A 27,772-nucleotide genomic window follows, 5' to 3' on the forward strand; every position below is an offset into this window, starting at 1 on the left:
GTGCTCGGTGCTGGGCGTTGTTTCCTCCTTTTCCTGAGCTCCGGAGGAAGCCGGAGGCTCCTGGCACGGCACCGCTCCCACGGCGGCATCGAGCAGGTTTATTCCAAGCAGGGCAGGCTCCATGCAGGTGCGATGGGTTTATTTCAGGCTTTCTCTCCTCGTTTCGGTCGTCTCCTTTTCATTTAGGCTCATCCCTCTCTGGGCATTGCCTTTTAGCAGTGGCTTGTGTTGGTTTGGCTTTAAAAAAGCGCTGCCGAGCGCTCGTCTGCGGGGAGACGGAACCGGGCTGCCCACGCCGGCTGCCTCTAATTCCTACCTTTCAGCTATTTTGGTTTCAATATCCGCAATTGGACGCTTCTGCTGGAATAAGTATAGTCCTGGGGTGCTTTTTTATCACGCCGGTGAAGAAACGACCACGCTCTGTGTTAAGGTCGTGTATTTCAGGTGCTGGGCGCTTTGTACGCAGCCGGCTGAGCCAAAATTGGAGAGTTTTAAGGCAAAAAGGATGCCTGCTGAGGGGCAGGTAGGGCAGGGCGGCAGGCCTGGGTGGAGGCTGCTCGCTGCTGGCCTTGGTGGAGGTGGTTCAGGATTGCTTCATCCCCGGTGTCAGGCATGGGCGTGCTGGGGGTGCCGTGCCGTGTACGGGGTTTGGTACGGGGGTTTGTGCACGGGGCTGAGTTTTTTGAGGTTTGGCCGTGCCCAGGGGCATGGAGAGAAAGGTCGGGGCGAGGAGGAGGGCTGTGCCCTGCTGGTTTGGCTCCCGGTGGCATCGCCACCTCGGGTTCCTCGGCGTGGCGGCGCTGGGCGTCGGGGACGCCACGTCCTGCCTCCGCTGTCATCCTCTTCCTCATTCCCGACGGCGAAGGGCGCACGTGATACCTCCCAAACCACCTTGGGGGCTTGGCTCAGGGGCTCACCTCGGGCGCTTCCCGTGGTAATTTGGAGACCCCTCGCCCGTGCGCCCCGTTTCCATAAGAGCGGGGTCGCCTGGATTAATGTGGGATTTCACAATTCTGCTTCTCCCCGGGAGCGCAAGAGGCGTTGAGGAAAAGCCACCGCAAGCCCGGGCCGCGTGGGCGGACGCAGCCACAGCCCGGCACGTCGGGGAGCGGCCGTGACAGTCCCAGAGCCCCCGCTCCAAAGTCCTGGCGTGGGCACGGGCTCGGCGGCGTCACCGGCACCCCGGGGTGGGGACGTGCCGGGGGAGCTCCACACGGGGCTGGGGACCATGGGGACCACGGGCGAGCAGGGCTCCGGCACCCAGGTGAGCAGGGCGGGGGGCACTGGGGGTCCCCAGACCCCGTTAGGTGCCCATCGGGTGCTGCCCTGCACCAGCAAAGCCCCCCCCGGATTTTGGGGCCAGGTGGGTGCCGCGGGACGGAGCAGGGGAGCCTCTGCCAAAATTTGGACCCCCTCGAAAAGAGAGGGGGGAGGTGGCTGTGCTCAACCCGTGTTTTCCCAGCTGTCGGGAGAGCAGCACCTAGAGCCCATACGTCCCGCGGCGGAGGGGGGTGAGAGATTTTTGTTATTCCTTCCCGCTTTATAAACAGTAAAACGACTCCTCCGGTTCGCTTCCAGTTTGCTTACTCAGTGCTTCATGCGTTTGACAGTTTTTGGTGCATAGGCAGTTTTCTTCTATTGTTTGCAGGGATTTTTCCAGAGGGGAAACTTTTCTTTCTTTTCTTTTTCTTTTTCTTTTCCTTTTTTTTTTTTTTAACATTACAAAACCACAGAAACTGGCAGGAGGAATCTAGGGGAGGTACTGAATTGGAAACAGTCTTAAGATTTCAGGAGTAAAAAAAAAAAAAAAAGAAAAAGAAAAGATTAACCAAGTCGTTTCGAGGGGTGCTGGGAACACAAATTCCCTCTGCTGTGTGGATGGCCGTGGACAGCTCGTGGTGGGAAGCAGCATCCTCTGAGCCGGGGGGGGGCTCCTGAAGCTGGATCTGCCCCGGGTTTCCTCCCTCCTGGCCTCTCCCCGGAGCCGGTGTGGCAATGCCGGGCTGCTCTTGCGCTAGGAATTGGCCCCAGCCCTTGCCAGGAATGGGGCTGGCTCAGGTCCCGTAGGAGGAGCGGTGCCCGCGGGACGCTGCGGGGGCTGCCGTGCCCCCTCCCCGTGCCCGGTGCCCGTCCCCATCTCACCATCCCGTTGATCCGGGGGGGGCACCACGGGCGCAGCATCCACACCAGCTCACGGATGGCTCCTCACCAAAACCGCTGGTGGAAAGAGCCTTTTTTTTTTTCCCTCCCCCAGCTGATAAATGGCAGTGCTGTGCTGCATTTCTTTCCGGGTATTTTTTCCCTTTCTGCCTGTGGCTGAGCGAGCCGTGTTCCCCCCCCCCAGGCTCTGACCTTCCTGCCCGCTCGGCTGTCGGCCGGGGAGGGGGGGTGCCGGGTCTGGCCGCGCGCTGGATCGCCGCCAGCGCCGCCTGGTTTTTCCTCTGTTAATTAATAAAAGGAAAAGGGCGAGCTCTCCCTCGGAGCACGTGTGTTTTTTTTTTATATTTTTCTGCGGGGCAGGGGCACGCTGCGGACGGCCAGGGGGGCTGCGGGTGAGGATGGGCTCTGCAGCCTGAAGCTCGGTGCTCTGCGGCCAGGTTGCTGGTTGTGGCGTGGATTTTTGTCTTTGCAAACCCGCATCTCCGTCTCGCACACACCACGAGTTGCCATCGAGCCTCCAAAAAGTCATCCTGGGCTGAATTTGCCCGTGGTCAGGAGCCGGAGCTCGTGAAGCCACCTCCTCCCCGGCCACATCTTTACACAGGCTCCTGCGCTCCCCTCCCACGTGCCCCCCGGTGCCGATGCCCCCCGTGTGGCTCCAGCTGACGCTTCTCTGCTGTTTCTTTGCAGGCCAAACCCATTTATGGTGGCTGGCTGCTGCTGGCCCCCGAAGGAACGGACTTTGACAACCCCGTCCATCGCTCCCGGGTAAGCACAACCCCACGGGGTGGGTGCAGGCAGCCCTGGGGGTGACGCAGGCTCCCGGGCCACTCTGTCACGTGCCCAAAAGGCTCTCGGTGCTGCTAGCCATAATAAAACCTCTTCCCTGTGTCGGGTTTTGACCTCAGCCCGGGTTATGTGCCATTATTTGGAGTCACAGCTGGTGGCAGGCCTGTTTGTTGCACACCGTGGGGACGTGGGACTTTGTTTCCCCCCCTCCAGGAGCAGAGATCCTTGGCAGTTTTGCTTGTCCCCGAGCACCTTGGACTTTGCCCGACGGGCTGAGAAAAGCGAGATAAGAATTGCTGCACTGGGGCTATGAATCTGGGACTTTTTTTTTATATATATATATTATTATTATTTATTATTTCAGCCTGCTCAACCAGTTTCTGCTCTGGGCTGAAAACAGCCTGGCACCCGCACAAAAAGGCAGATTTCCAGCCAGATCAGCTCTCCAATCTGGTGTGCCGTGCGGCTGCACAAACAGCGAGGCCGGGGATGGGGCTGCTGGGGGCGTTTGGCACAGCACCCTGCCCGCCGCTGGTCATTTTTCTGCACAATTAACCCAGGTGGCTCGGGGTCAGCCCCAGTGAAGGGTGGAGTGGGGTTACCAGGTGGGGAAGCCGCCCCAAAACATCCTCTTCTTGGGTGCCCCCAGAGCCAGGCAGCGAATGCGCAGCGAGCGATGCGCTCTGCACCCCAAATGTGTTGTGTGGGACACCGTGGGGGTGAGCACAAACCCTGCTACAATTCATCACCAATTCAGGATTCAGGGCCAATCCCTGCATCTCTGGGGGCTCCTCTTTGCTTTTTTGGCAGCTGCTTCTCTTTGCAGCCCTGTGCTCGGAGGCACCGGGGTGTGTGCCCCGCTGTCACGCGTTCCCTCGGCTCTGGGGGGGATTTCGGTGCCTTTTTTCCATCTCCGTGGGTGGGAATAACCCTCCTCTCTGCCTTCTCTTGCAGAAATGGCAGCGCCGCTTCTTCATCCTCTACGAGCACGGGCTGCTGCGCTACGCCCTCGACGAGATGGTGAGTGCTGCCCGGCAAACCCGGGGGCGTCGCTGGTGGCGGTGGTGCTCCCGGTGCGTGGCACGGGGACGTCCCTGTCGTCCCCTGGAGCTTTGTGGCCAAGCCCAGGCATTGCAGAGTGCTTGAGAAAACTCGTTTTTGGTGTAAACCAGCAGTGGGAGCGTGCTGCTGGCAGATCTGGTGCAAGTGAGGGGTCATCTGGCTCGGCGTGCTGTCCCCAGGGTGCCCCACGCCTCCTTCCTGTCCCATTCCTCGGTGCTCGCTGGGGTTTGGTGGCAGAGAATTGTCTCGGCTGTGTTTGGGAAGGAGACAGTGATGCCCGTGGAAAGTAGGTCAGCTGGAACACCTTCCCTGGGAGCAGCATCCCTGCGAAAAGAGAGGTTGGGGAAGGAAGGAAAGAAAGAAATTCTCCCGTCTGTTGCAAGCCCCCAGCGGGATCAGCCCTGCCGTGCCCACCCTGGGCACCGTGGGGCACGGAGGGTGCGTGGAGCAGAGCGAGAGCCCTGCTCGTGTGTGTTTGTTTGTTTGTAGGGTTTGCTGGGGTCGCTCCAAGTCCCGTGAATAATTTAAATGCCTCGGATGGGAGGCGTGGAGGCTCTCGGGACGGTTTTAGCGTTGCAGCAACCTGGCCGCGCGCTGGGCCGGTGTTTCGGGTCGTGCTACCAAAGAAAGGCAGCGTGCAGCTGGCTGCTGTGGGGCAATGCCCTGATAACGAGGAGGAGGCGTGGAAGGATGTTGGGAAATGTCATGTTTATGTTTTGTTTTTTTTTTTTTTTTTTGCTGCTTTGCATCCCAGGGAGGGTGACCTGCCCCAGGCACCGCTGCGTTGGGGCAGGAGCAGACAGGCAGCGCCCCAGCCCCGTGCCCTGTCCTTTGGGTCTTGTGTCCCCACGCCCAGGGGGCACGCAGAGGGCTGGGGGAGCATCCTGCAGGTCTCTGACACCCCTTGGGCTGGCAGGGAAGGGAAAAAGTGGAAAAAACAACAAAAAGAGAGCACGAGAGGAGCGTTACCTCTCCGTACAGAGATGCTCTCCTGCACCGGCCCGTGGCACGGTGCCGCTGCAGCCCACCGGGGCTCCCCACCTCCTCCACCACCAAGGAGGAGCAACGGGGCCGGGGCTTTGCACAGGATAATTCTGGCTTTTTGCACAGGGAGGGATCTGCCTTGCAGCCCTGTCACAGGGGCGATTTACTGGTGTGCTCCCCGGGGGTGCTCCTGGAAGCCGGGTGGGGGTCCCACGGAGGGGGCGGCCGCCGCAGCGCACCGAGAGCCGGGCGGCAGCTGGCCGGAGACCTCCCAGGCAGCCGGGCGAGCGGGTGGAATTGCTCTGCCCTGAACCTGTTAGACATTAATTTTTGCGGCTTTGGCAATTTCTGCTCTTATTAAAAGGCGGGGAGGAGGGGAGGAAGGCGTGGGATCGGGAGGGGAGCCCACGGGCTGGTGGCAGCGGTGGAGACGCCGGGCTGAGGTACCCACGGGCAGCCCCGGCCTCTTCTTCTTCCTCCCCCAGCCCCAAGCGGCGTGTTCGTCACCAAAGGGCACATCTGTTTGCAAGCTGGGGTCAGCAGCTAATGAGCTGCTGCCCTGAAAGCGGGCTGGGAGGGGACCAAGGGCCGTAGTTGGCAGCGGGGCCGGAGTCAGGCCTCCGGGCACGGCGCTGCGGCGGTTCTCACGGCTCGCTGCCGGGCCGGTGGAAAACTCTGGGCACGGTCCAAGCGGCCGCAGCCTCCTCCTTGCCCCAGGAGCCCGAAATTCTGCCCGAATCCCATCGGTGGGACGGGGCGTGCGGGCGGGGAAGGCACCAAGTTTGGAAGCGGAGAGGTCTCCGGAGGAGCCTGGTTTGGCACCGCATTCCTCGGCTGAGCCGCTGGCCGGGCTGTTGGCTTTTTTTTTTTTTTAATTTATTTATTTTTTCCTTTTTTTTTTTTTCCCTTTCCTTTTACAGTTGGAAGCCACGCGCTGCTCTGTGCTGGTTTTATGACCGAGTGGTTGTAAGGCACCTGCAAAAAGCAGCCGGCCCCGAGCACCCCCGCTCCCTGCAGGGCTCCTCGGGACCCCTGAGGGGAGCGAAGCAGCTCGTGGTGTCCCCTTCCCCTCCACCCCAGCTCCCAGTGAGCAGGGAGCGTGCCAGCGGGGCTGTTCCCAGCTCTGCCGAGCCCTGGGTAAGCCGAGCCTGCTCAGACGTGCACAAATTCCTCGCTCCCAAACAAACGGCAGCGGATACGGAGGCTGCCCACCCCTCCTGCTGCCCTCCCTGCAGCTGCTGGGGGGCTCGGCCACCTGATTCCTTGGGGGTCCCGTGCCCATGACAAGCCACCGGTGTCACCCCTCGGCTTCCTTGTCCCGTTCTGTAGAGCTCCATGTGGGGTGGATGGTGTAGAGGGGCTGATATTTCCCCCCCCAGCAGCTGGTGGGTGATGAACCCACTCCCGTGTTGATTTTTGGGAAGGGAGAGGAGCACAGCAGTGCCACGAGCCGTCCCATCCTTGTTGCTCCCAGGAGATGCATTCCCCAGTTTCCCCATTGTTAGATATTTCCCCATGGTTGGTTTGAGGCTAAAACGTGGTTTAAAAATAATAATAATAAAAAAATAAGCTAAGCCAGATGCATCCAGAGACTTGTTTCGGAGGTGGAACAGTCGCCCAGGAGGAGCGTAGACTTTTGGTGCTTTATCCTCTCTGGTTTCAGATATCCCAATGCCCTCAGCCTGTGGGGAAACAGCCAGCTGGGAGGCATTGCCCTGCTGCTCGGGGATGAGGGAGAACCTGTGCCAGGATGGGGAGCGAATCCTCTCCCTGCAGCCCCATCCCGGCACGATTCTTCCAGCGGGGAGATGCCACTTTGTGCTGTCCAAGGGCTCAACCCGCCTGGTAAAACACCCTGTGGGCCCCGTGCTGCTGCTTGCAGCAGGAGAGCAGCTCAGCACCGTGATGCTGGGGGTGATTTGGGGAAATTTTGGCTGAAGCAAGGGAGCTGCCACAAAAACAGCGCCGGGGAAGGGGGACGGAGCCGGAGAGCGGACGGCATCCGGGCTGCGGGGTGGTGGCGAGCGCAGGCAGATCGCGGGGCGGTCGCCTCCTTTTGTTGTGCTTGCTGCTGCCTATAATTAGCTGCCGAGGTTATAAATAGAGCCCTGCTGCATGGGAACGCCGCGGATGCTGTGGATGAGGCTCACAGGGACCGGGAGCGCTCTCCTTTCCCCCCACCTGCCTGGGGATGGATCCTGCCCCATGGCGTTGGGTCAGAGGAAAAGGCCTGCACGGCCACGGGGATGCATCCCGGGCTCCTAACGCAGGAAATCGGCCTGTTTGTGGTGGTGTGAGCCTAAATAGGATGGAGCCGACGTCTCTGCTCCAGCCTGGGGTGGGCTGGGTGGTGGGGGAGGAGATGGGAGTGGGGAGGGGACGGTCAGGAGAGCGCCGGCACCGCCGGGTGGGTGCGTAAATGGAAGGAGAGCGGCCAGCTCGGAAACAGGAGGTCTGGCACCACGCAGAGGGCTGCTGGGGTCACACCTGGAGCCCCACACAGCCCCCTGGCCCTTGAAGCCAGGATGGAGGGGCTGGGAAATGGTTAAAGGAGGAAAAACAGCGGCTGGCGGGGGATCCGAGCGAGGGAGGGATGCGCGCGCGCGGATGCCGTGGTGCGGAGCCGCGTGTGGTTATTATTTCCCAGTCGACCCCCCCTCCAAATTCCTCGTCCTTCAGCAGAAAGGGGCAGATCTGAAGATTGTCACCCTCAGCAGATCTGCGCCGTGCTAATTCTCATCGTGGCTCCCTCCTTTGTCATCTGCATTGTTGCAAGAAGCCAAGAATCTGCGTGTGTGTGTGTGTGTGTGTGTGTGTGTTTTTCTTCTCCCCTCCTCTTTAGATCAAAGCAGTTTACTTCAGTCTTGGCACGGGATGCAAATTCATTGGCAGGGATTAAAAACGAACCTTAAACATCCTGGCTTCTCCATCCTTCCTTTTTTTTTTTTTTTTTTTTTTTTTTTTCCACCCGTTTCGCCATTTAAGCGTTTCCAAACCCTCCCTGCCCCCTCTGCAGGGGCAGCGCGAGGCTTGGCCAGCCCGCGCTTCCCTCGCGCACGCAGCTTTTTCTCCCCCCCCCCCTGCAGCCACGGTTTTGCTGCCGTCTTCTGCTCGCCAGATCTTGGGAGACTTTCAGTTTCTGTTTAGCATAAAAAGCTCTTGGCTCCAAGCGGGAGCGCGGTTCAGATTTCAAGCAAGCTGGAACAAAAAAAGGGCTGGAGCGGAGCAGCTGCGAGCTGGGCAGCGGCGGTGGGAAGAGCAGGGAAAAGGAAGGCGTTTGCCGGGGAAGGAAGATGCTCGGCGGGGAGGCTTTGCACGGGATGCTGAGTGCTTGTGTAAGAGCTGAGGCAGTAGGAATAGGGAAGCGTTGGGAAATAAGCAGGGGAGCAGCGATCTGTGCTCCTCCAGGGCTGCAGGGAAGGAGCTCCCTGGCGCTGGGGTGTAAAGGAGAAAGGGAGAAAGCGCAGCCGTGCGTTGGCTCTGGGGGATGTGGAGAGATAATAAATGTTGGTGGTCCCCGACTGAGCTCAGGGGTCTTTGGAGAGCGTTGTGCTTCATTTTCAGGACTGCTTTTGGGGAAAAAAACCCAACGTGAACCCACCAGGAGCTCTGGGAACTCATTGCTCGGGGCATTGCTGAAGCTGAGCGATGGGACCGCTGCCAGGACCCCCAAAACTGGGGGGATTTCTGCAAGCTTTGGCAGTTGGAGCTGGCTGCTCCTGCTCAGGTCTTCCCTGGTGTGAGTGGAGGAAGCTTCTCTCTGTGCCTCTGTCCTGGCCCTGCTCTTGGTGCCTGCAAAAGCCTCCTGGGAAGGGTCCCGGAGCAAAAGGCCCTGGTGGGAGGTTTGGGGAGTGAACAGAAAGGACGAAAAGTGGAGCTGGGAGAGCGAGATACAGCCAGTGGCCTCCTAATTAGCGAGCAGCTTTGATGGCCTGGCCCAGGTGCTTCCTTCCTGAAAACAACGCTGTGCTTATTGTCCTCTGCAGGGCTAGCTGCGAAGCTGGGAGTGCTCCCACACTGAGAAATGGGCCCGGGTGCAAGTGGCTCTGTCCCTTCTGCTTTTTGTTCTCCTCCAGTTAGCAAAGCATTTTTATTTAGCTGACACGTGCAGGAGCAATGAGGGAAACGAGCTGGATTTTAAATCCCTTGTCCCTAATTTACGGGAGATGGAGCGATACGGGCGCTTGTCGTAGCTGGGGTCGTTTCTTCGTGACTCCTGGCAATTTGGGCTTCACCCCCGTGGCCTCCAGCCCGGCTGCGGGGATGTCAGGGTGATGGGGAGGTGACACAACCCATGGCCGAGCACGCAGCCACCCCAACGTCACCCTCTGCGTGCCCTGGTGGCCTCGGACCTGGTTTTCCTCTGGGTCCCACCGCGCTGAGCACATGGAGCAGAGCGTCTGACAAAGCGCAGCCCTCCAGCAGCAGGCGACAGATGGGAGCCCTGCTATTTACCGTGGGCAGTTGCTCCAGCTGCTGGTATTTAAAAAAAAAAAAAAAAAAAAAAAGAAAAAAGAAACAGAGATTGCAATGGGAAACAAAGCGGGGAGCTCCTGGCTGTAGCAGGGAAGGCAGAAGGCTCGTTTGGGTGCGTTACGGGGCTGGCTGTAATTCTGTAATTCGTAATTCAGCCTTGGTGGGGCCACTGCCTGAGGTCCTTGAGGACCACCGGGAGGCTGTGGGCTACGGGTTGGGTAACGCGGGGCACCCGTGGTGCTCTTGTGTAAAAGGAATCCTATGGGGGAACGGCGTCCTGGTGGCCGGCACGGCCCTGCTCCTGGCTCTGCTGGTGGCACCCGCTGGGATTCGGCGCTGCAAAACGCAGCGAGCCCTCGGGGACAGCTCGGGGGGGGACACACATGCATCGAGCGAGGCAAAGCCTCTCCGAAAATCAAAGCGAGCTCCCCCCCCCTTTTTTTCTTTTTCCTCCCCTCCTTTTCCAGAGCCATCCTGCAATCCCCGCTTGTTGACATGACATATGTGGGTTGGAGGGAGGCTGCGGCAGCTTCTGGCAGGGGAGGAAGGGGCCGGGGGGGGTTTGGGGGGGGGCTCTGCAAGCCGAGATGCTGATTACCAGGGGCAGCAAATAGCTTGCAGCTGCCTCCGCTCAACACGCTCTTTGTGGCGCTTGCAGCCACCCTTTGGACACAGCTATTTTTAATTTCCCCCAGCACACACAAAGCAAAAGGGGGGGTAGGCGATGCCGCCGGCGGCCCCCTTTCCTGCTCCCCTTCTTCCCAGCTTCCTCCCGATCTCTGGAGAATTTGGGGGGGGGGGGCTGGAAGGGAAGGGGACGCCCCCAGCTCTGTTTGATTTGGGTTTGCCTCGGGAGCCGGCCTCAGTGTCCCCCCCCCGGCCCTGTGCCAGCGTGTGTGGGGAGCTGGGAAAATGCAGAAATAAATAAATACACAATTAGGCCGGCGTCCAGGGGTGGGGGGGCGGATGGGGGGGAGCACTGCAAAAAGAGGCTCCGGCCAAATTTTGGAATGCCTGAGAAAGCGGCCGGAGCCACGGGCGAGCTCGGGGGCTTCCCACCACTGCTGCTCCTTGCAGTGGCCTCCGAGGAGGAGGAGGAGGAGGGAGGCAGAAGGCTGCCCCCATCCTCGCTCCTGGGGGTCTGTGTGATGAGAGCAGGGGGCTCGGCAGGGCAGTGCCCAGGTTAAAATGGAGGCGAGCCCAGGACTTTGGTGAGGCTTTGTAAATGGCCTTGCTTGGTGTCACCACAGGCAGGGAGATCGCTGGTGTCTTGTGCTGCTGGGTTTGAGGCATTTCTGGTGAAAAATGAGAATTCCCAGGCAAGTTTTCTTCTTCTTGCTTAAGGAGTTGGCCTGCAAGCAGCTCTGCCTTGCCCCGGGGCAGCACGGCTCCTCGGCCACCTCTTTGCTTCCAGGAGGGTTGTCACCGCTCCCCAAGCACTGGTGCTTCGAGCTTTTCCCTCACGTTGTTGGGGTCCCTGGGGAGAAAAGACTCAGCAAGACAGGATCAGTTTTGGGCAGGTCCTCCTAGCACCCTCTGTGGGGTTTGTGCCCGTTGCGATGCTGCAGCTGGGGAGAAAGAGGAGGATTTGGGGGCACCTTGACCATTTCCTCCTCGTTTCCTCCATGGATGAAGTCCTAGCAGATGACCAGGGCGCTGGGGGGGTTCTGGGATATAATCATGATGGTTTTGGTTCGCTTTTTTGGCTGCTTTCCCACTAGGGGAGGGACGTGGGGATTATGGACGGAGCAGATGTGCACAGGAAGGGGACGTTTGGCTTGCATGGCTGCTGCTGCCCTGCACAGGCTGACGCATGGGGGATGGAGAAACCTCTCTGGGCTCGAGCCCCTGCCCTGCACCACCTCTTTTCTCCCCACCAGGGCCTGCTCCCTGCTCCATAGGACCTCTCAGGAGCAGCTCCCAGCCACGATTTTACTCCTTTCTCAGCAGAGAAGTGGGCTGGGGAATACAACCCCCAAAGCTTGGTGTGTGCACGTGCCTTTGGACTCTGCTCTTCCCCCCTCCAGCTCCAGCTGGAGACCCCCGCTCGCCCTGGGAGCCCGGCCGTGAGGTCTTCCCAGCCCCACAGGAAGCTCTGCAAAGCTCGTAAGCAGAGCGCTGGGGAGTAATGAGGTTTCCAGGCTAATTGGGCAGGATTCGACAACTTCCACCCAAGCATCTGCGCCTGTGGGAGCTGCCCCAGCCTCTGTAGGTCTGGCTTTTGGGGGCTCGTCCTCTTCGCCTTGCTTGCGGTGGGCACCCGTGTGAGGGGCTGCTGGTGGCAGCGCTCGGTGGAGGTGGGATTTAGGGGGGCTGCATTTGGGAACGCTGTGACCTGGGGAAGTGTGAGGGTCTGGCGGTGCTGGGGGGGCTGTTATAGGGCTCCTTGTGGCTCCCTGTGGTGGGGAAACCCCAAAGAAGCTAAATGGGAGGGAAACCCTGTGGTCTGTGCTGGTAACACACAGCAGGACCCCGGGCATGGAGCTCTTTGGGTTCAGCAGAGCTGGGCCATGATCGGATGGCATCAGCTCGAGCGGGTCTAACCCTGTGTCGTGTGAGGTGGGAGGCCTCTGCCGACCTGGTTTGCTGAAAAGCAGCGCTTCCCTTCCCTTCTTTTTTTAGTGAAAAACAGAAAAATTCTACTTCACGTGGAAGTTAAAGATTTATTTTTTTTTTCCTGAGACACTGGGAAATGTCTTGCCATTTTATGTACTCTTTTCTTGTGGGAAGCACTTATGGCTTTTCCCTTCACCCTGGCGTGCAGTTCACTGTGCTTGCTGGGCCTTCGTAGGCCCTACAATGAAGCAGAGCTCAAATCGATGGCTGTGGGTGGCTTCACATGGCTGCCACGGTGCTGAGGGTCTGGTGGCAGTACGAGGACCTCCCCTCGGTCTTGCTGCCACCATTTGCTCCAATTCTTCCTCTTAGTGTGTTTGTAGTAAAGGTTGTGGGATGGCTGGAGACCAGGAGGCCGAGCCCTCCGCACCTCTAGGCCGGAGGGGAGATGGGTTCCCCTTGGGGAGGTTTGGGGGCTCGGTTTTATTCTCCCAGCCTGGCTCAGCACGAGGGTGGTGGCATCTTGGGTGCCCTGGGTCAGAGCAGTGCTGAGCAGAAGACCTTGGGAGTTGTTCCAGCAGCACTTGTTGCTGTAAATAACACCGGGGCCTGCATCAGCTGCGGTAATTTTCCTGCCCCACGAGAAGGCTGGCTCCGAAAACAAGCTCCCTGGCTTCCTTTCCTAAGCTTTTTCCCAAGGAGTGGAGCCTTCTAAATTATAATTTTTGCACCGTTTGGAGGCTTTCTGAAGGATCCTGAGCTAAAGAATCTCCCCCTTGCCAGTTTTATTTCGTATCTGTGGCCGTCTCTGTGCGCAGGTCACCCCCAAGGGGGTCCTGCTGTGGGGACCTCGTTGGTGACATTTTGGGGAGTCCCTTCCCTCCTGGGAGATGGGGAAGGACATCGTGGGCATGGCAGGGACCACCTGGGGCTCGTCCCCTTATGCTGAGGGGGCGGAGAACAAAGTCGAGGAGGCCAGTTCGGAGTGCGATTTAAAATTTAAACAGCCAAATGCAAATGGTCCTGCATGTCCTTCCCACCCCCTGGTGGCTGCCGTCCCCTTGTCCCCGCACCCTCACTGCAAGCAGGGTCCGGCTGCATGGCCTCGTTGGGTTTTTGCTGTGGGGTTCTTGCCGTGACAGCCCCACAGAGATTTCTTTTCCCTCTGAGCGGGTGCCTGGGGAGCGGGGAAGATTTCATGCTGGCAGCTGCGAGCAGATGGGGTCGGGTGGCTATCATCGCCCCCCTCCTGTTCCGAAGGGAGGAGGACATTTTGCACGCAAAACGCCGTTAGCCCTTGCCATGTGTCGGTGCCGTAAGGAGAGCAGGAGGGAAAAAGAGCTTGGAGTTTGCAGGGCTGTGAGATGGCAGCTTTGGCCGGGGGTGTGCCTGCACCGGGCGATGCTGGTTCCTTTGGTTTGGCCCATGAAAACCCGGGACCTTGCTTTTGTCCCCAGCACGGTGCTGATGTTCTCTGCATCTTCTGTCCTTCTTCTGCATCTTCTGTCCTTCTTCTCCTCCAGCAGGGTTGGAGATGGAGAGCATGTGCCTGAGCACCCACCTGGTGACCGCAGCCATCCCAGCTGGGCATGGGGCACTCCCCGACCGTCCCTACCTGTGCAGGCGGTTGTGCCCTCACACGCGGGGCTGGGACGTGGCCATCCCAGCCCCACACGACCCTCTGGAGGCCCTTCAGCAGGAAAGAGGTTAACAGGAAGGAGGCAGGCGAGGCGCTGGCTGCCAGCTCCAGACCCCGCTTTGGGGTGGGGAGCAGCTGGGAGCTGCATGCTCAGCGCGAGAATCGCCTTATAAGGCCAGGACGAGCCAGTTCCAGCCTCCTGCTTCGCTCCGGCACTCGCTCCCCGGGCGGGCGCCCATGGGGACGGGGACACGGAGGGGACCCGTGACCCCAAAGCGATGCCCAGGGCGCTCTGCAGTGCCGGCGCTGCCCTCGGCACCGGGTGGGAGAGGAGCCCGAGGGTGCTGGCGGCCAGCTCGCGGCCTCGCTCCGTGTTTAGACTCGCTGTCGGTGGACGTAAACACCGGTTCGGCTGAAAAGCGGCCCCTGGCTGAACTCTTCCTGCCCAGCCCCTGCGCTGCGCCCCCTCCCCAAACTGCTCCGGGGGGAAGAAAATTCCTTCCCCCTGGCGAAAGCGGCGATGGAATTGTTTTATCTCCTGGTGGAGGCTTCGGGGGGGCTCTGGAGGGGCCCGGTGTGCAGGCACAGGCGTGCAAGGGGCTCGCACACCCATCCTCGGAGCCTTCAGCCGGTTCCTTGGGGGGTGACCCGGGGCCCTGGGCAGCTCCTCTGGCAAAATGCATTTCAGGAGCTGGCTGTTGGCATCCGTGATGAACAAACGGGGGCTGCCAGTGAGTGACGGGGCCGGTGGGAAGCAGCTCAGTGCTTTTCCGAATGGGATGGCACAGTAACAACGTCCTTCCCTATTGCCTGGTGCATGCCCTGGAAAACCAGAGGTTTCTCAGCAGCTTCTCTGAGCACTATCTGCTGATGCGGGCAGACTGCAGGTGAGGAAGGTGCTCAGGTGGCTGCAAAAAGATCCCCCCCTGCCTGCAGGCATGGTTCAGGGAGAGGAGAGAGCTGCTGGGGGTTAGCAGAGGATGGGGAGTGCTCCCACTCATGGGGAGGTAGAGTGGGAGAGCCCAACCTTCACTCCCCTTTGATGGGCGACTGCTCCATCCATCCTTTCTTTCTCAGAGCTCGCCGAGGTCGTTTTCAAGCTCCTTTGTCTAAATCCCGCTTGCTTGACCTGCCAGATGATCTATAAGTGTAATAAAATCCGCCCGCGGCACAGCTCCGGTCGCGCTGAGGCCGTATTGATAGCTCTGTGCCTAGTGGCAGGATGCCTACAGCGCTCATTAAAACCCTGCTCATTAACGTCCCAGCCCTGCTCAGGCAGCACCAGGACACCGGTGACCGAACGTCCCAGGGGCAGGCAGTGCATCCAGCCCCAGATCAGCAATCCCACTCTCTCCCCACCCCGAGCACGAGGCCGAGCACCAGGCACGGGCGATGCTTTTAGCAGCTCCCCGTGGGGAGCGCGCTGCTCGGCAGCCACCCTCATGAATATTTCAGCTCGGAGAAGGAACATTTGTCAAGAAGCATTTACGGAGGCGGCCTGGATGGTTCTTCCTTAGGCGTGCCCGGCTCGCTGCTCATCTGGGGCAGCTCTGGGAGCCCGGGCAGAGCAAACCCGCACCCGAGCCCTTCCCCGTGCAGCACCCGGGTGCCAAGGCAACCAGCTCGCCATGTGAGATAGACAAATGGTGTTTTTTTTTTTCTTTAATTTTCCTTTTTTTTCTTTTTTTCTTTTTTTTTTCTTTTTCCCTCCTGGTTCTTGGCAGAAAGTAAAATGTCCCTTTTGTTTGGTTTCCTCCTCCCCCTGCCCCATCGCCTTTCTTTAAAGGTTGTGCTCCAGATTTCATCCAGGCGCATTGTGTAACGGCCACGGGCTCTGTGCCTCCGAGGCACAGCCGGTCCCCGGGAGCTTGACCAGGGGTTTACCTGTTCCAAAAATGTCTTGTGTGCAGGTGCTGAGTGAACCTCTGGTACCAGATTTGACATTTTGGGGTGCCAGGGGCTCACTCAGGACCATGGCCGACCCCAATGAATCCCCGAGCAGCGAGCAAAGCTGCTTGGATCGACTCCCCGAAGCGCAGAACTGGGGGCGCTTTGTCCCTTTCCCCTCAGCTCTGACGTTTCTGGTTTTCAGAGAAGATGGAGCTGCGTCAGGAAATGATTCAGAGCTCAGGGGAGGCGGGGAGCAGACGCCTCCAAAAGTCCCCGAGCCTCGTCCCATCCCCGGGGGCTGCCGGCGTTACGGAGGGCACGGCGCAGCGGGGCCGGCATCCCGGGTACCCGAGAAGGCAGAAGCGAGCCCTGTAGGTTTTGTGCTGGCATCGAGGGGGACGCAGCCAACACGTGCGTGTGTAAATAGGGATCTGTCATACCCCAGGGAATCGGCGCTGCGATCGTTTCTTGGCGCCGGGTCCCCTGCTGATACTGGCAGCGCGGAGCCGTGGCTGCTCATCCGGCGCTGCGAGCTGCTCCTCTCACGCCTGGGCTGCTGCTTTCCCTGCTCGGGTGGGGGATTCCACCCCAGCCTCGAGTTTTCCCCATTAAAAGGCACCCACCAGGCACTGGAAGGGGGTAGCCGTGCCCTCCATCCCGTTGATGGCACAAAATCAAGGCCAGCACCTGGGGACGGGGCTGTCCCCGAGGTGGGGACCGGCAGAAGCCGGGTGTCTGCTCCTGCCTCACCCCGGTGCAAAGCTTCCCGTGGCCCCGGGGTCAGGCCCAGCACGCAGGCGGGCGCTCAGCCTTATATCAAAGCCTCTCTGCTCTTCAAAGGGCTGCTTGAACTCCCTGCCTTGTTATTGTTTTGGTGCCTGCACCGAGCAACACCTCCCTCCTCCTGCATTTCGTTACTGCCTTCCACTTGCCGGGACCACGCAGCCCTGCCCTGGCCCCGGCAGCAGCCCAGGGCCCCTCTGGGGAGCCCCGCTGGGTTTTTGAGTGCTCCCCAGGGAGCCGCGTCCTCGCCTTGGGGGGCTGCGTCCCAGCCTTTGGCTTGTGCTCGTGCGTGCTTCCACCTCGCAGCATTTGCATCTCGCCCTGGCTTCAAAGCGCCTTGCCTTGGCTGCAAGGAAGGAAATAAAGAGATGTAAAGGGATTTAAATCCCTCCCGAGCGAGGCTGCTGGTCCGTCAGGTTTCAGCTCCTGCCCAGGGGTGCTGGGGGGGTGGCCGGTTTGGCCACGGTGCCTTTCTTCTCCCCGGCTGTGGGTGACGGGGTGCCCGTGCCCGGCACTGCTCGGGGTACCCTTCTTGGTGACCCTGTTCTGGAGCTCTAAGTGAGATTTTGGGTAAGCACTGGTGCAAACACTCGCTTTCACAACCAGACTGGTGGAGGGGGGAGCCCGAAACTGGCTCCTCTGCTGCGGGCGAGCTCAGGTTGGGGCTGGATGTGAGCCGTGGGGAAGCTGCCCTGGGGTTTGGGAAGGAGGAGGGCAGGCGAGGCTTGCAGGGAGCCTGTGCTCAATTTGGATGTGCCAAATCCATGCCAGGTACCTGTGAGGCCTCCCGGGGATTTGAGAGGTGCACGAGGCAGCAGGGAGCGAGTCAGCATCCTACAGTGCCCACGGGGCTCCCTCGTGGAGCCACCCTCAGCCCCTTTTCCCCTGTCCTGGCCCTGTTTCCCGGTGCACAAAGGCCGTGGGTGGGGAAGGGGTCAGACCCACACGGCCGGCCAGAGTTCATGGTCCTGGAGGCCTTGGCACAGCCAATGGCTGGGGAGACAAAAACGTTTCCAAGGCTCCGCTTGGAGCCGGAGAAAGTTTTTCCGTAGGGTTTTTATAGCTACCGGAAAGCGGGGTTTTATTTTTGTTGTCTAAGACAAAAAAATCCTCTTAGGAGTTGACTTCCCGCGGCAGCGAGCGGGGAGGGCTGCGCTCGAGGCATGTGGGGCTTTTCTTCCCCTTCCCCCCGCGGGGTCTGCAGACGCTGGTGCTGGTTTTTATGAAGAAAAAGAGGTTTTGGGGTCCCTGGTGTAAGGCTGGTCCCGTCGGCGTGCCTGCACCGACACCGCAGCGTCCCCGACAGCTCCCTGCATGGGATGCTCACGCTCTCTCCTTGGTTTGTTGGGGGGCACAGCTGCAGGGAAAGCTTTCTCCTGGGGGTATGGGGATATTTCCAACATCCACACGTGGCAGAACCGGGGGGCTTGGGGGGCTGAACTGAATTTCCTGGGGTCACAGGCTGGGGCCGGCACAGCTCTCCCCGCTCGCCTCTCCTTTGCACGCCGCAGGCTGTTTTGGAGGTGGTTTGCTGGCAGGGGAGCCCGTTTCCATGGGAGAAATCTTCACAACGCCTGCCAAAAAGCCGTCTCCCCGTTGGCCTGGCCATCTGGAGGGCGAGAGGAGGCTTTGCTGGGGCGAGGAGCTGGTGCCGGGTGCTCCTTCGGTGCCATTTGCAACTCGGAGAGGTCCCTGCCCGGCTCCTTGATGCCCCAGTGTGGGTTTGTGCCGGTCCCCGGTGAGCTGGCGTGCCACGGGGGGACCCCGGTGTCACCGTGCCCTGCTGGCAGGACACGCAGCGGGATGGGGATGGGGATGACGGGGACGTGGCATCGCCGCTGTAATCGGATGAGCCGCTGCTGCTCCAGATGGAGCCGTCAGCTCTCGTCAGCGCTGACACCTCGCCGGGTCCCTCGGCGTCCCCAGGGGACCAGGAGGTGACACCGTGCTTGCAGAACCTATCGTGGGGTCCCTGCTGTGCCTCTGCCCGATGAAAAAGCAGATTTGTGCCCTCTTCCCCTCCCTGCTCCCCTCGGTTTGGCCTTTTCCAGTGAAGATCAGGCTCGGAGCAGTGCGGGTACGCAGCGGGGAGCATCGTGGTGCCCGTGCCACTCTTTTTATCCCCTTTGGGCACCCCCTGGAAGTGATCACCTCGTGCTGGTGTTGGGCTTGCAGCCCTGGGGCCGAGAGAGGAGCATCCCCTGGGGAAGAGGGAGGACGTCAGGGTGGAAATAACGCTCCCTGGTATCGCACAGCTCCCGCGATGAGCAGTTTGTGCAGCACCAGTCGCTGCAAACCCTTTGCCGTGTGCCAGCGTGGGGCAGGATGGGTCTGAGCATCGTGGGCAGAGCATCGGGGTGCGCAGGGAGTTGGGGTCTGCCACGAGAGGTTTAGGGCGAGCGCCGTGCCCACCCACCCCTCTCTCCTTACGCGTTCTCCTTTCTCCTTCCCCTACAGCCCACGACCCTCCCGCAGGGCACCATCAACATGAACCAGTGCACGGACGTGGTGGACGGGGAGAGCCGGACAGGGCAGAAATTCTCCTTGTGCATCCTGACGCCGGAGAAGGAGCACTTCATCCGGGCTGAGAACAAGGAGATCATCAGCGGGTGAGTGCGGCTCCGGGGCCCAACCACCCCCGGGAGCCTTCAGCTGGGAGGAAGAGGAGGGCAGGGAGCACAGCCTCATGCTTTGGATGCGCCAGCAGGGACCACCCCGGGGCTGTAATTACTGCCTCGGGGATTGCCTCGGCGTTGGATGGTGACCTGGAAACATCCTCTTCCCTCTCCTTCCCGTCCTTCCCGAGGCATGGCACCTCCTCCGTGCCAGGCTGGTGCTTCCTGCTGAGATATTTCTATTTCCAAGCGCCTCTGCGGGTTGCGCCTCCCCCGTTTTCAAAGCTTAAACAGGCATTTTCCTGCCAGGAGCTTGGGATTTGGCTCAGAGGGGTGTTTTCATGGGTCAAAACTGCCCTGATCTACCAAGACCAGTGGGTATGGGTGACTCTGGCTCTGCGCACGGCGTGCAGCAGTGGGGACAGAGACACCAGGGGAACACGGCACAGGGATCTGGCACAACTCCTCTCCTCCAACCAAGGAGGGTGCTGTGCTTGTCCCCCAAAACCTGGCTCTCCCCTGGCTCCCTTCTCCCTCTCCCCACGCTCCCCTTTGCAGCTCAGCCTTTGTTCCCGGCCCTGCCAGCGGCGCGAGGGGAGAGGCATTGCAGAGCAAGGTGGGGCTGATTTATTGTTCGCTGGCCCAGCGCTGGATTTCGAAGCAGCGCTTTTTGCTCCTGACTGCAAGCATTAATCATCCCGGAGCAGTCCCGCTCTGGGCCCGAGCCAGGCGGGTTTCATTTGCAGTTGCAGCACGACAGGAAGATTTCCCCGGCTCGGGGAGAATTTGTTTTACGTTTGTTGCATGCTTCTGGCATTTATTGCTTAACCAAAACCCACTTGATGTGGTCATCTCAAAGCGCTTTACAGCAGCAGCGTGCGAAGTGGGAGGAACAGGAGGGCAAGGCACGGAAATCTCAAGCACGAGCCTTTTCCAGCGGTCGGCGGAGCCTCTCCGAGTGCACGGGGATGGAGGGGCAGCCCGTGGGAAGGCATGGGAGGGTGCCCCGAACGAGAGGCTCGCGCACGGGCTGGGCTTCTCCCTGCCAAGTTCACGCTGCTCTTTCTCAGACAAAAGCTCATTGTTAGCGCCTCTGAAGGGAGAGGGTCCTGCCAGAGGCTCTGTCCCTCCCCTCGCTCGGCAGCTCTCTAGGCTTTTAGGATCCTTGAATCCCTGCCCGCTGCCACCCTTGCCCATGACCTCTCTCCCTCGCATTGAGCCGAAGCACCCTGGAGTTGTTCCCTGTCCCTCCTTCCCTCCTGGCTTGCCTCGGGAGTTTTTTTCCCCCAGGCACTGGCTGGGAGGATTTGGGGGCACCGTGGTACCCCCCGACCAGCTTGGAGAGGCTGAGCTCCTCCGTGTGCAAGAGGAGGGAACATTTATGGCCAATTTGGGAGAAAATTATGGCCGGATTACCAACCCCTGGACACGGGGGTTTGGGGTAAGCGCTGTCTCCGGAGGGAGCGAGCCCTTGGCTTGCAGGCAGCCTGCCCTCAAGGCAGATGGGGCCATGTCTGCGTGACCTGCTCAGAGCCCCCCAACAGTGGGATCAGCTTTGGGGTCTGTCTGCAGCTGCCTTACACCCCGAGCGCTGCCATCCCTGTGGCACAGACCTCACCCGCTGCTTGTTCTTCACCCGCAGGTGGCTGGAGATGCTGATCGTGTACCCCAGGACCAACAAGCAGAACCAGAAGAAGAAGAGGAAGGTAGAGCCCCCAACTCCTCAGGTAACCCCGGGGGGACGCACCGTGGCTTGGGACCACAACTCTGAGCACCCACACCCCCCAAAACCATCGGGGTGGCCGCGGTCTCCTCGCCCCAGCCCTGCACGTGCTGTCCCAAATCCACGAGGTCCCGGGGGGGGAACAGGAGAGGTGCTGGCTGCTCACGGGCCTCTTCGGCAGAAGCAGGACGAAATTCTAGCGGGCTCCGGTTACCCCCTTGGAGATGACCCCGGAGATAATGGGAACGAAAGGAAAATAGTTAAAGGCCAGGGCCGGGCTGGGAGCTCCGGGGGCCGGAGCTGAGCTCTCCAGGGACCCGGCGATGGCTTCGCCTTCATTTTGACTATAAATGGTAAAAACCGGGGCCGGCCGTGACTCACTCGTTCCTGCCGGGCTCCCACGTGGCCGGACTGGGGGAGAATCCCACAGATTGGGAACGTGACCCCGAGGCCGAGCTCGTCCCTCGCCGGGGCTGAGAACAGACCTCCGGGTGCGCGTCCCGCCGCCGCGGGGACCGGCTGGGATGGCTCCTCCAGAGAGCCAGGGTGAGGGTCCCGAGGAGTGAAAGTCACTTTTGGGGTCCCCCCAGCCCCATTTTTCCTGTCCCTTCCTCTTTAGTGATGTCCCCAGGATGGTGCCAAGCAGGCTGTGGGTGTCTGCATCAAGTTTCCACCCCTCCACTGACTCTGATCAACAGGGACCAAAAAAAAAAAGATAATAACGGGGCGAGGTGATGCTTTTTTTGCACGCCCTGCTGGAAATCCGAGCTGCCCCCTGCAAAGGGATGGGGTCAGCACGGCCTCTCGAGCACCAGGGATGCTGCAGGGGAGATGCCACCTCCGTGGCCACGAGCTGGCACGTTACAAGTGCCTGGCCTCCATCCCGGGGGGGCTGCTGCATTTGGGGCACCCCAACAAGCTGGCACAGCAGGGCAGGGCACACAGCCTGCCGTGGAGCTCGGTGCAGCCCTAAACCCAGGCTAGGTTTGGGAAAGGGGGACGGGGAAGGGGGAGGAGGAGGAGAAAGGGGCGAGGAGCCAGCAAAACATCATTCTGGGTTACATTTTATCGCCATGGCAACTTCTTGGAAACCTTACAGGATCGGAGCTGCCGAGCACCAAATAAGGGAAGCGGCTGCGGGGAGGACGCTGGCTCCCCACGCACGCAGCCGTGCACCCCAGGTGCTTGGGGACAGGGTGAGCGGGGAGCTTGGTGGCCCTTTTCCCCCCTTGGTTCGGGGCACAGCATCTCGGGGGAGTTTCTGCTCCTCCAGGAGGGTGCAGGATGCTGCGCCCTGCTCCCTATCCCTTTTTCCGCCCTCCTTCCACCCTCTCCATCAGGGTGGAAGCCCCGCGACAGCACCAGTAATGCTGGAAAAAAGCTGAAATTCACTTTGCAAATCCAACCTCTGCATGGGACTCTCCGCTGGCTGGTTGCTGCGCTGCTTCAGGCACTCAAGGACAACCCACAAAGCCAGAAGGAAAACGCAGCAGTGCCTTTGGGCATTTTGGGGAGAGAACCAGCAGCACCCTCTGTGGAGTGGCCTCTCCTGGAGCTGGCTGCCGTTCAGGTCCCTCTCCGTGTGCCGGTGCAGAAGGGCTGGTTTATTCCTAAAGAACATTGCTCCAAGAGCTGATTTTCAGGCAGGGGTCGCCAGATGCAATCCTGGAGGTGTTTTCACCTTTGCTTTGCAAACAGCTTGAGGGCTTAGGAGAAATGAAGTTCCTCTTGCAGTTTGCCCTGTTCCTGGGGAATGGAGGCATTATCTGGGGCTGAAATCTGGGATTTGAGGTGCCCTCCTTCAGGCCTGGTTTGCAGTAGGGTGCACGAGGCTCACATGCCAGAGTTAATGCAGCTGGAGGTCGGTTTTGATGATTTTGGTGCCTGCTCCTTTGGTGAGCCGTTCGTTCCGAGTGGCGAAGGGTTAATTGCTCTGCTTGTTTATAGAGCAATTTCTGGCCCTCGTTTCTGTGTTTAATTAAATACATATCTCCAGATAATGATATGGGGGTGGATGGAAGGAATATATAGAAGTATAGATCCGACGCTGGCACTTGGCTTTAGGCTTTGGATCAATGAATCCGAGAGTTTCAGAGGCTGGAGGGGACCTCAGAGTGTGTCCGGTTGCCCTCTGGATCATTTACCTCCGACGTCGCATTCCTTTAGGATGAAATTTCCGAGGGGATTTTTTTAGAAACGGAGGTCATTTGTGGCTCGTGGAGCGGGTGCCTGTGCTCAGAGGCAGGAGCTGGTCCCTGGGAGGTGCCCGCAGCATCTCCGCCTGGAGGCGCAGAGCTAAAACCCACCGGGGGCTCTGCTGACAGCAGGGAGGTGATGATTTTATGCTGTTTGTAGCCCCTAAAAGCACTCCTGTCCCCAGCCCCTGGCTCCTTGTTCCTTGCTCCCACACTCCTGGGTTTCCCCCCGGTGAGCTGAAAGGGAAGAAACAGCCGGGAAACTTTCTGCAACCCGGGGACCGTGGAGGGGGGGTTAATTGTCATTGATTTATTGACGGCTTTAAGGCAAATAATCTGGTAACGCAGAAGCTTAATAGGACAGCAGCAAAACATCTGCTAACGAACAAAGCCAAACCCGAAACGAGTTGTGAAAGCTGCTGCCTCTCCTGGGGCACGGATCGAACCTGGGCTGCCGTGGCCGTGGTCGCAGGGAGCCTCCAGCACGGGCTGCTGCGGGCACCCACACCAAATGGCATCGCCATCCAAACCCTTCCTGGCCTGTGATGCTTCTAAAATGATAGCTATTGTTTTAAAATAACGTAAATCTTGATGCAGTGCCGTATTTCCCTTTTGAAAAGAAGCGTCCTTTTACATAGCCAAAGCACCCGGGAGGAACACAGCGCTGGATGGTTTCTATGCTTTTTATCAATGGCCCATAACAAACCAGTTGTGACAAATTAACGATGCAGCTGCTAGTGGCAGGGAATTAATTTTCTTCCCCGTCCAATATCCTTTAGCTTGATTTCTGCTTTTTTTTTTTTTTTGACATTACTTATAACACTGAGCAAATTCAGTCCTGGCAAACGGGACCCGGGAGAGAAGCCCGGCGCTGCTGTGTGCTGGGGAAGGCAGCGGCTGCCTGCAGAAGGACCGGGGGCATATGGGGGGAAATAGGGGATGCTGTGCCTTATGTCCTTCAATTACCAAGGGTATACCGTCCCCCAGAACTGCGAACGTGGAGGAAAAGGGCAGGGATCAAAAGCACTGAGGGCTTTTGGAAATAGCTGCTGTGTTGGAGCTTAAGTGAAGCTGCTCAGAGCATCCCCAACCCGTAGCGAGATGACTTCTCCCAGGAGCTGTGTGTCGGTGGCCGCAGCATCCCACTTGCTGCCTGGATAGGGGCAGTTCCTACCCAGTTCCTATCCGAGAACAAAGCCAGCGAGCCCCTCTGCTGCTCCAGCACACAGCCAAAGGTTTCCTTCGCTTGTCAGCTCTCCCGTGCTTCAGAGCCTTTTCCAGCTGCACACGTGGGAAGGTGCAGCCGCTTTCGGGAGCCCTCCCCGGGGAGGGATGGAGAAGGACGTTTCCTCTCTCTCTGCAAGAGCCTCGGTTGTCGTTTTGGCAGAGGAAGCCCTGGCCTGGTCCCCGTGGGGCTGGGCTTCCCCCTTGGGAGGGTGGTGGTGGCAGGGGGCTGAGTGTCCCCGTCCTGTCCCCGTCGTCGTGTCACGTCGTGCGTCGTGGGCAGCGCCATGGGTGTGGAGCTGGGGTGAAGCCCTCTAACCCCACTGTGCCCCCTTTTTTTCTTTAGGAGCCCGGTCCTGCTAAGATGGCCGTGACCAGCAGCAGCATCCCCAGCGCGGAGAAGGTCCCTGCCACCAAATCCACGCTTTGGCAGGAAGAAATGAGGGGCAAAGACCAAGCGGACGGGGCTGGTGGCATCAGCCCGGCGCAGAGCCCCGTGCAAGGGCAGGCGGGGGCTGCCAGCTCCCTGAAGGATCCCGTGTTGGACAGCAAAGAAGGTGAGGGCCAGGCTGGGTGACCTGAGTGTCCTCGCCCCCCCGTGTCACAGCACCGGGCCGGGGGAGGACGGGGAGCTGATGCTGCGGGGGCTGATGTCTGTGGTTTTGGCAAAAGCAGCGGTTTTTGGAAGCGCTTTGGTGCTGGGAAGGTGCCGGAGCTGTGGCACAGGCTGCCCGGAGGTTGTGGAGATCCTTGGGGTTCTCCAAAAGCAGCCTGGACGTGGTGCTGGGCACCGTGCTGGGAGGAAAACGAGGGGGAAAAATGCCTTTTTTAGCACCTCTGCCACCTCCCCAGGGGAACCCACGGAGCGTGGGGGCCGCGCTGGCTCAGCCCCACCGCTGGGGCTGCCAAACCCTGAGCGCTGCTTCCTCATCCGGCCCCTGCATCAGGGCTGCTGTTTATATTTGGGCTCCCTGATTAGGCCGGGGAAGGCGCCCAGGGCCACGGCATTGTTCTGCCTGAAACAATAGGGGCTGGGGATTTTTCCTGCCCCGGGCCGAGGAGAAGTTTCCTTTATCTGCACCACGGGGCTGCGCCCCGGTGCGAGGAGCCGTGCGTCCGTGTTTGCCTTGGAGCTGGGGCTGCTGCTTGGAGAGGGGCAGAGGTGGAAATGGCTGTAGGCACTCACAAAACTTCCCCAGAAAAGTTTTCTCTGCTTATATGCAGCCTGCTTGGTTTCTTCGAAGCAAAAAGCACGCAGAAGTGTGAGAATTCACACCTCTCCTGTGGTTTTTAATGGGGCAGAGCGTGAATGTGCACGCTGTCCCCTCCTGGTGACACTGCACCCACAGCACCGGGACCCCACAAACCTTTGGGGTGTCTCCGGGGAGCCCCTGCTCCCTGCAGAGCATCTCCCCTTCCACGTGGGCCATGAAGGGTGGTCAGGGTGGGAGAGCCCAGGGTGCTGAGGGGCTCAGCGTGGGGCTGGGGCTCAGAGCATCCCTGCTCTCATTTCCTGCGCTGTTCCTGCCTGGAATTGGGGCAGTTTCTGTTCAAAGCAGAGCTCAGGCTTGAAACCAAATGGACTTTTCTGCCCCTTCAGATGAGAGCTCCATGAACGGAGACCGGATAGACTGTGGGCGGAAGACGCGTGTCGAGAGCGGTTACTTCTCCTTGGAGAAGACCAAGCAAGACTCGAAGCTGGAAGAGCAGCAGCTGCCGCCCCCACCGAGCCCTCCCAGCCCCAGCACCCCGAACAACAGGTACAGTTATCCCAAATCGCCCTCGCAGGAGCATGCCCGGCCCTTTCCTTCCCCAGGTACCCGATCAGGCGACCGAATGATTCACAGCTTCTCTCTGAACTCCTTGGACTCGAAGAGCAGTTGCCCCATGCACAAGGACTCCGGCGGCAGAGATGTAGGAAGGGGAGCTGAAAAATCGGGGCGTCCCCTTTCTTTTAAAGCCAGCCGGCAGTACACCACCCTGGCCGACGTTCCCAAGGCCATTAGGATCAGTAATCGGGAGGCCTTCCAGGTGGAGAGGAAGCGGCTAGAGCGGAGAACCCGGGCGCGTAGCCCTGGGAGAGAAGAAGTGGCCCGGCTCTTTGGCAATGAGCGAAGGTAAGGGACGGGGGGCTCGCCTCCTCCTTGCATGCTTGCAGCGCTGATAAATTTTGGTTTTGCCCACCCTGCCGCAGCCCCGGACACGACGTGAAGCCCCTTTGCCTCGCAGCACTCGGGGCACCTTTTCTGTCCCCTCCCCGGCGCGGCACGGGGCGGGCAGCTGGCACCATTAATTAGGTTAGCTCTCCAAACGGGCGTTAGAGCCCGGGTGCGTTACGCAACTGCCTAATGAGCTGAGAGAGGTTTCAAAATGTCAGGGCAGTAATCTGGGAGAGGGGAGCCGGGCGCAGCGGGCTGCAAAACAGCTTAGTGCAAACGAGGGCGGGGAGGGCGTCCGCGGGCGCGCGGGCACGGCGCAGGCGCGCTCGGCTCTCCCCGGGCGAGGCGAGGGACGGGCTTGGCTCGCCCTGGGAGAGACGTTTTTTGTGCAACGAGGGCAGCAGAGCAAACCGGGAGACGGGCCCCGGGCGAGAGGGCTATCTGCCAGTCTGATTTTCTTGCCCTGATTTTCCTCTGGGCACGTTCTCTCTCGGCGCGGTTTCGGCAGCGCTGCTAGCTCGTTTCTTCACAGCCCCGGAGGATTGTTTTCCAGCCTGGCACCCGGCAGCTGGGGGCGGCTGTGGGAGCGTGGCTCTGCGCCCGTGCCGGGGTCAGCAGCAGGATCCTGCCCCTACTGAACCCATCCTGGCAGCGCACGCAGCTGGGGATGGAGGAGCAGGGCACGGGTCTGGCTTTCTCCCTGCCTCGGGAGTCCAGTCCCTTGGGGATGGAGGAGAAGGATGCCGTGGGGGTCCCCTGGCCACCCCAGCTGGGGATAGGGTTGGAAAGAAGCTGGTAGCTGCTGCTTGGCAAAGCTGCACTGCGTTGGTCCAGGCATGGGTGGCTTTGGAGCCCTGCTGGGTTGCTTACACGGGGCACCCCGGGGAGCTGGAATGTGCCAGCCGAGGGCAGAGAGGAGCAGAGATGTGCATGCAGACAGCAGGGACCAGGAGAGGACACAGCTGCCACGGACTGCTCGTTTTTAATGCCAGCCCCACTCGTTTCCTGCTGGCAGGTGCCTTTTCCTAGGGAAGTTCTGTTTATCCCAGCCCAGCTGGGCTCCTGGGGCTGCGAGCAGGATTTGCTGTATCAGAACGGGCAGAATTTCTCCTCTTTAGCAGAGCCGTGCCAGTGCAGGGAGAGGAGCAGGCACCGGGGTCTTGTGCCCACAAGGCTGAGTGGGGTACAGCATGGGGCGCAGCATTTTTGGGGTGATGGCAGCACCGGAGGGCTTGGGTGGGTTCAGCACCTGTGTTCCAGGTGGAGATGGCAGGGCACGGAGAGGCAGTTTGTTGTTGCACCAGAGAGCTCCCATTTGCCCAGCTCAGCTTGGCTTGGCTGCTTTTGAAATTTGAGTTTCCTCGGTCCACATACTCCTATCCCCTTTATTTTTTTTTTTATTTTTTTTTCCCCTCCAAATCCAGGCCAGGCTTTTTGAAGGTTGAGCAAACACGATAACTCACTTCCATGCTTTCGGGGTCAGCTTCTCCCCCCGGCTTTAACACCATTTCGAATCC

At 59.8% G+C, this 27,772-nt stretch overlaps 1 protein-coding gene across 3 annotated transcripts in view; it reads left to right on the forward strand.

The window, feature by feature from the left end:
- MPRIP (myosin phosphatase Rho interacting protein) overlaps window positions 1-27,772 on the forward strand; it is a 71,998-nt gene that overhangs the window by 7,507 nt on the left and 36,719 nt on the right. For 2 of the 3 annotated variants that reach the window (XM_082772130.1, XM_082772132.1), the window contains exons 2-7: window positions 2,851-2,928; window positions 3,904-3,969; window positions 18,797-18,948; window positions 20,597-20,681; window positions 24,443-24,653; window positions 25,697-25,856. In XM_082772130.1, coding sequence (XP_082628256.1) covers window positions 2,851-2,928; window positions 3,904-3,969; window positions 18,797-18,948; window positions 20,597-20,681; window positions 24,443-24,653; window positions 25,697-25,856 — 752 coding nt within the window. Of the gene's footprint in view, window positions 1-2,850; window positions 2,929-3,903; window positions 3,970-18,796; window positions 18,949-20,596; window positions 20,682-24,442; window positions 24,654-25,696; window positions 26,214-27,772 lie in introns of all 3 variants that reach the window. The other variant, XM_082772131.1, reaches the window with a different exon arrangement.

This window comes from Aythya marila, assembly GCF_965140915.1.
Source record: "Aythya marila genome assembly, chromosome: 15".
Classification (NCBI taxonomy): Eukaryota; Metazoa; Chordata; class Aves; order Anseriformes; family Anatidae; genus Aythya; species Aythya marila.